This window comes from Oryzias melastigma, linkage group LG16 (assembly GCF_002922805.2).
Source record: "Oryzias melastigma strain HK-1 linkage group LG16, ASM292280v2, whole genome shotgun sequence".
Lineage (NCBI taxonomy): Eukaryota > Metazoa > Chordata > Actinopteri > Beloniformes > Adrianichthyidae > Oryzias > Oryzias melastigma.
Window position 1 is genome coordinate 21,861,072 of NC_050527.1, and position 7,431 is coordinate 21,868,502.

At 40.3% G+C, this 7,431-nt stretch overlaps 1 protein-coding gene across 1 annotated transcript in view; it reads right to left on the minus strand.

The window, feature by feature from the left end:
• Nucleotides 1-1,190: 1,190 nt before the first annotated feature.
• me1 (malic enzyme 1, NADP(+)-dependent, cytosolic) overlaps nucleotides 1,191-7,431 on the minus strand; it is an 81,239-nt gene continuing 74,998 nt past the window's right edge. Inside the window, exons 7-14 of the mRNA XM_024268224.1 lie at nucleotides 3,901-4,010; nucleotides 2,565-2,662; nucleotides 2,351-2,464; nucleotides 2,160-2,265; nucleotides 1,947-2,089; nucleotides 1,698-1,871; nucleotides 1,513-1,611; nucleotides 1,191-1,443 (exon numbers count right to left, since the gene is read on the minus strand). Of these exons, the coding sequence (XP_024123992.1) occupies nucleotides 1,276-1,443; nucleotides 1,513-1,611; nucleotides 1,698-1,871; nucleotides 1,947-2,089; nucleotides 2,160-2,265; nucleotides 2,351-2,464; nucleotides 2,565-2,662; nucleotides 3,901-4,010 (1,012 nt within the window). The 3' untranslated portion in view covers nucleotides 1,191-1,275. The remainder of the gene's footprint in view (nucleotides 1,444-1,512; nucleotides 1,612-1,697; nucleotides 1,872-1,946; nucleotides 2,090-2,159; nucleotides 2,266-2,350; nucleotides 2,465-2,564; nucleotides 2,663-3,900; nucleotides 4,011-7,431) is intronic.

Below are 7,431 nucleotides of genomic sequence, written 5' to 3' on the forward strand. Positions count from 1 at the left end.
AGTTGACTTCATCCTAATCCATAAATCAGATTGGTGTTTACGTTGAAACATCATTTATGGCTCATGGACTGAAGTTCTGCTCTGCAGCGGGATGCAGACAGCTGAGCCGACAGCTGCATGGTGTTGACATTGAGACACATTGATCTTCAGAGCAGAGCAGTGGTTGCCCAGGGCTGATTTGAGGTTTTTCAAGGGGTGGGGGCCTAAAGGAAAGAGGGAGAAACCAATGGCTGTCCTTCGGTCTCTTGCCCCGGGTGGGACGCTGAACACTGGACTCTGACAGGTCTGTTTGCTCAATATATCTATTGACTTCAGACTGGCTTGGACAGTGGGCCACCCAAAGTCTCTAGTACTGCCTGTCTGGCAAGTTATTGATTGATTCATCAATAACAAATCCTCCTCAGTTTAGCCATAAAGTAGAAACACATGCATGTACTGTTGGGTCATAAACAAATGATCAACTCAGTTGGCTTTTTTGTTTGATTCAGTCTTTTGTCTGTCAATAAATAACATTTTATTTCACAAAACCTTTATCAAATCTACAGTTAATGACTTCATAAATCAGCTGTTTTTTATATGACAGTGATAAATTGTGTCCTCTGGATGGCGCTAGAACATCATACTACACATTCTGAAAACTGCATTTTTTTGCTATACACAGCAAAACCATAGAAAACGTGGCACTAAAAGTGATTGACGCAAATGATATGACTGGAAATGAAATGATTCATCCTTCCTATTGTGCCTTTAAAAGTCCAAACAGAAACAATCTTGAACAAATTGGCATTTTTCACACTTTTTTTTTTTTATATATATATCTGTGAGGCAAGTTTTTTGCTCAGAACTTTCAGTCACGTGACCACATTGTCATTTTTGATCAAGAATCAGGGTAAATTGGTAAAAAGTAAATTAGATGTCCGAAAATGAACTCCTCCAAGAAAATCTTTAGTCCTCAAGTTTAACTGACGATATTTTAATCCAATATTCAAAAAAGAGACTCAGACGCTTTTAACCAAAACCGTTTTTATTTTTACAAAAAGGCTTTTGGCTGACAGTCATCAGGCACGTGGTACATTTAAGATTAAAAAAAGAAATCCTATATATTTGTGCAATTTTTCAAGCCGTTTCCCGGTGAAAACGCAGATCACTTTTGAGTATTTCATAACAACATACCCCAACAGGAGAGAACCTGAGTTAGATTAACATTTATTTTGATGCAGCTTTTCTTCCGATTTTGTGATGACATTGCACAGCGGCTGTTACTTTACACTTTTATTAAAGTTTACATGACTGCACAGCCATGCAGTCCTCCGGCCAGTGGTACGTGTCGGCTGTAAAGTCGTCGTAGTCGGTATTGAAACATAGAGAGCGAACAAAGGCGTCCTTGTCGGAGGGCTCAGGGCGAAGGGTGGCTATGTTGTGCTCGTAGGCGTACTCCATGATCTGTAAGACATGTTACTTTAGAAACCTGTCACGAGTCCCAAACAAGCAGGATGGATAAACCGCTCTCACCTTGGCGGCGAGTTTAAGAGACACGTGTCTGATGGAGCTGAGAGGAGGATAGAGTCTTCCCTCTGCCAGGTCTCCATCCGTCACCATGTGAGCCAGAGCCTGACGAACACAAAACAGCCGATCTTAACAGACTCCAGACAACATTAGAGATGTTGGAGAAACAGAGACAGATGAGAGTGCTTCACCTCTGCTGCTGTCAAGAAGATCTCCTCGGTCACATGTCGAATCGCACAAGCAGTGACGCCCAAGCCCACTCCAGGAAAGATGTAAGCATTGTTGCCCTGACCGGGGTATAAAGTCTTCCCATCAGGCAGGGTGACGGGGTCAAACGGGCTGCCGCTGGCAAAGATGGCCCGGCCCTGCAAGGCGGAAGAGGTTCAACATCTCCTGCTTTGGTTACATAAAAATCTGCGTTCGAACATCTATGCGAACACCTCAGTCAGCGAGTAGCACTGCTCAGCAGTGCATTCAGCTTTGCTGGTGGGGTTGCTCAGCGCAAAGATGATTGGGCGTTCGTTAAAGGACGCCATGTCCTTGATGATCTGCTCAGAGAAGGCTCCGGCCACTGCTGCCACTCCTGACATGGAAGACGAGCGGAAAATGATTCAGTTTCATGAAGCTGGTCCTTTCTTTCACTGCAGACTCACCGATGATGGCTGTGGGTCTCAGTTCTTTGACCACGTCCTCAAGTCTTTTCATCTGTGAATGACTGTGAGCGAACCTCTCCTTCTCGTGGGTCAGGTGGTCTCGGCCCTGCGGGGAAAAACGTCAAACAGAAATGGGATAAACCGTGCATGCCTATGTGTTAACTCAAGAGAATTCAGATTAACAATCACACCTTCACAATGAGACCCTTGGAATCAACCATCCAGATTTTCTTCAAACTCTCCTCCTTAGAGAGTCCCTCCTTCTCCATGGACATGGTGATCAACTCAGCAATCCCCATCGCTGCCTGGAAGCAAGATCAACGAGATCACTTCTGATTCCTAGCTTTTCTAAGGAAGGTATTCTTCTTTTAGCAGCCGGTGCATTTCCTCAAACCGGACTCGTACCTCTCCTGCTCCTTGGAACACAATGGTATGGTCACACATTTTGCTTTTGGTGATGCGGAGAGCAGCCAAAAGTCCAGCAACTGCTACTGCTGCAGTGCCTGGACACAGAGCAACAGCAGAGTTAACAAAGTCACTCTGACAGTTCACAGCTGAGCAACGGATGTTACTGTTATACAGACAGGAACAGTGAAGGAGATATTTCATGAAGTAAAGGCTAATTGTTTCATCAAAAGAGAAGATTTTTTTAATGCTTTGCAAAAAAAAAAGTTAATTGCATTTAATACATTTTGATATGTTTTAAAAGCATTCCCAGTGGTCTTTTAATCACGATTTTTTTTCCTTTTTAGCCAACATCAAGAAATTTGTGTCATTTTCTAGGACATAGATTCTGCAGAGTAGCAGGAGTTCATTAGAAATTCACCAGTGAGTTGTGGGAAGTGTTCCATCATCCCTTTGTTTACACCCTCTCCTGCTAGCTTACAGACCATCATAACCCCAAACTAACATAAAATGGTGAGCAATGTCAGAACTGTCCAGCCGTACAGTTTTGGTACCAGCTCAGACGATGAAAACAAAGACGTTCATGGATCTATTTGCCAGCTAGTGGATGCATCGGAATGGACTGGAGCAGGGAGATTGTGGCCTACCGATTGTAGATTGTACATAACATCTGAAAGCTTTTTCAAACAGCATTTTTTTGTCTGCTCCTGATTCACGATTTAAATAAGGAAATACTGGGAAGTGCAGTTTTAATCGTATATATTTTTTTACATATACATTAGAAAAACGTTATAAAAACGTGTAAAAAAAAAACACCAAAAGTGGGTCTTTAAAGATACGGGTGAACTTTAAAATATTATGTTTATAAAGGGAGTACTATCAGTTGCTTTAAAAAAAAAATGAAATTAATGAGAGTTTTAGCTTAGACATTTTTGATGTTCCCACTATTAATAAAACTGTTGACTTCTTTTTTTGTTGCTGTTTATTTGTGCAGTTTCACTATAGAAAATTTAAATAAAAGCAAAGACAAATTAAACATAAATTAAGTTTTTAGTTTTGTTTTTATTTTACTCTATACAGTTGGACGATGGCGGCAGACATCAGCTACATTATATAGAATAAATATTCATTAATACAGAAATAATTTAAAAACATTTTTAAAGCCTTTTTAGGGCTGATCCTTTACATTTCTCAACCTCAAACATTCATGCTGCTTTATTTCTGGCACCAAGTCAACCTGCAGTCACCAAAAACAGCTTTGGACCAGGTGGAGTCTGAAAGGTTTGTGCATGTGTGTGATTAAATCCCTTCGACCCGAGTGGGTTTCTACTGGTACCTTGGATGTCATCGTTGAACGTGCAGTACTTGTTGCGGTACTTGCTCAGCAGGCGGAAGGCATTAACGTTCGCAAAGTCCTCAAACTGAATCAGACAGTCCATTCCGTATCTGGAAAAGAAGAGCAGCAGTTGAAGAGAATGAGGCAGCAGAGAGCTTCCTCTGATGTTATTCTGTCCACAAGGGGGAGCTCTCTTCTTACACAACTCAGCACAAAATGAGAAGAAAGGGGGTGTTGTATTACCCCCCCAGCACATTAAAAGTGCCTTCAATCCAGCCTTTTGAGTATCTACAGCAGTGAGACATCCTTCCTCTATTATGGGCTGCATTTTAAAAGGCAGTTAAAGCTTCTGATTTTATCACTTTGACCAAATGGGCACCTGTTTTCCAAACTTTACAGCAGCACCCAGTAACAAGTGTCAACGAGGGAGGTCAAACATTTAACTAGGGGACAGAATCACACAAACAACATATTTAAAGAACAGAAGCACAGTTAAGTCCCCCCAAAAAACAGGCAGCGTTCAGTTTTACAAGTTGCTGTTTCGCCACCTTTCACACAGGGTCACAGCAGAGCAGGGTCAGCGCCTTTCAGCCCACACAAAAACACAGCCAGAGTTACGAGTCTGTAAATGAGATTTGGAGGCGACAAAAGGAATTCCAGGTTTCCAAGCCGTTCAACAGATGCATCTTTTTGCCCAGGAATCTGCTGGATGTTTGCAGAACAACTGCAGGCGTGATGAGAAACGCATTTTCAGCTGCAGCGAACAGAAACAGCACTGGTAACGGAGAAAACACAACACATTTCTAGAGATTCTTGAAATGACTCTAAAATCAACCCTTTATGTTTGCTATCTGTAATTCTAAGTATTTAGAATAACATTTTTGTGTATTTGAATCTGTAATTCTGGCCTTTTTTGTTTGCGACTTTACCAAACCAGATGGCGACATATTTTTGTGGCAAATGGAAAAGTTTGAGTCTTTTTTTATTTGACCAGAATTCAAGTAAAATAAAATTAGGAACTTGTTTGAATACACAAACACCATCAGAAGTTACCTTCTTAAGGTGCAAGATTAATAAAAAAAAAGAAAATTTGGTGTGTGCCATAAACAATCTTTATGTGCAATATCCCTATTAACAGTTCATTTAGAGCAGGGGTGTCAAACTCATTTTGGTTGAGGGGGCACATTCAACCCGTTTGATCTCAATCGGGCCGGACCAGTAACACTATAACAAAATAACCTACGACCAACTTGTTATCTGTAGCTTTGTTTTGTTTGTTTTCTTAGCTGAAAAAAATGCCTCAACCAACCTAGTAGCCTCTTGTCTAACATTGTTTATCGTGTTTGTTTCCTCTTCCTCATCTCTTGTCATGCCAGTCTTGGGTTTCCTTTTCTGCCCCTAGTGGTGGAATCGTGCATTGCGGTCATTTCTTTAAAGAGGAATAAATCGCCACAGGAATGGACTAGAAACTTCCTCTTTTTTCTTTTTTTCTCTCTCGACATCCATATATGTTTTTTCTTCATGACTGGGCTGAATTAAACCATCTGGTGGGCCGGATACGGCCCACGGGCCGTGTGTTTGACACTCCCGACTCAGAGAAACATTTAAAGTTCTTTCATTATCAATTTTTTCCAGCTACAACAATCACCACGAAACAACAACCATTTGTCTTAAATACGCAGAGGTTGATATTTTCTGTCAGATTGGCTTTTAAATTTGTGTTTAAATGATCACACAATGCAGTCTCACTTTCACACATTCCCCTTTTGGGTTAAATAGTAACCATGGTAACCAGACTCACTTAAAAAGGCAACATTGATGCCTCCACGCCTTTTGAAAACAATTACATTCACAATTAATGAAGTGACCCAGCAATGGAGCCAACTTTTGCAATAAAACAATGACATTAAGTTTTATTGCATGAGGTTTATGTTTGTAGACAGTGCACACAATGCAGGATTTTGTGTTAATTTTGTGTTAAAGACATTTGGGTTCTTATCGTTAGAGACTATGAAAGGAAACTTCACTTATCACCTTCATCTAATATCCAACAGGCTCATAAACTGAAAATGAGGCAATGGCTACCATTGTAAAAAGCTTTTATTCACAAGCTTGTGAGTTAGATGTGACTGTATGAGTAAAGTCTGCTTTCCAGTTTTTAATGTTTGTCTAATAGCTTTACACATTAGGAAGACTGGGTGAGTTTGTCTGAAACCCGGATTTAAAACAATTGACGTGTTGTTAGAGGAGAAATTAGAGACAGACAGACAGAGGAAATGACAGAAAGATAAAGTCAACTGCAAGATTAGCTCTCAGCATTTGTGAGACTTACTTTAAAATCATTTCTAATCACTTTAGTTTTCATTGAAAATGATTTTTTTCCTCCTTCAGTTACTGCCCTGTAACTTTTTCATCTCAGTCTTTTTATAAAACTCCACCTCATGCTCAACAAGGAAAAGCAAACCTCAATCCCAACAAAATAAAGCAGTTTCCGTGTTTTTTAGCTGATATTGCAGGGTAATAAATCATAAGGCCCTGATGTGAGAGTGTTCCTCGCTGGATCATTTTACTGTGACGTGCAGCGTGGAACGGATGCTCTGATACAGATGCTGACAGCCTGACGACACACTACCAGAGACGTGTTGAGGAGAAAAATGTGTTTTCCATCAGGGAACAAGCAGCAGTGATGCACTAAGAGTCTGAGGGGAGGAAGAAGCCAAAAAGAGAGCAATAAACTGGTGCACGCCTGAGCATCACGGCCAGAATCCCACCAAGTTAGAAGATCATCACAATAAATCTACAAAAAAACTACTTTATAACTGGCTATAAAGTGAAAGTTGCAGATTTTGAGAAAACTAAGATCATTTTTAATGGTTGTGTCTGCAGTCAGGGGAGGTTTAACACAGAGGTTTAACACAGCATTTCTTTGGCTATTTGAGGACACTTCCTAACAGTCTGTGACACAAATAAAGCAGCCTCCTCCTCTCCGACCAGTTATAGCACTTTGTTTAAAGCTGTCGTGATCCAAACGACTGATGGTTCTGCAGAACATTTGTTCACCTCTAAACCTCTACTCCAGGGGTGTCAAACTCAATCGCACAAGGGGCCAAAATCCAAAACACACCTTAGGCCGCGGGCCGAACAGGATAAACATTTATTGAACGTTCTAAAAGTAAATTTTTTAAACTTATAAACTAACTTTTTAACATAATTATGAGCTAGGTATGTAGCATTACCTGAAATAACACTAGTAAGATGCTGTAAGCTGAATTTGGCCACTAGAGATGCTAGTGCTGGTAGCTGAAGATGCTGAAATTGATAGCTAAAAACGCTGAAGCTGAATAGCTAAATGGAAAATTAGCCAAAAACTATAAAAAAAAGAAAAAAAAAGAAAAAAAAAAGAACTTAGGTTAGCGAAAACAATAGCTGAACTTTAAAATAGTCCAAAAACTTGAAGAAATCCTAAATTAGCCAACATAGCTAGCGTGTAAATGATGTGTAAACTTTTTTTTAAAGTGTAAATTAGCCAAA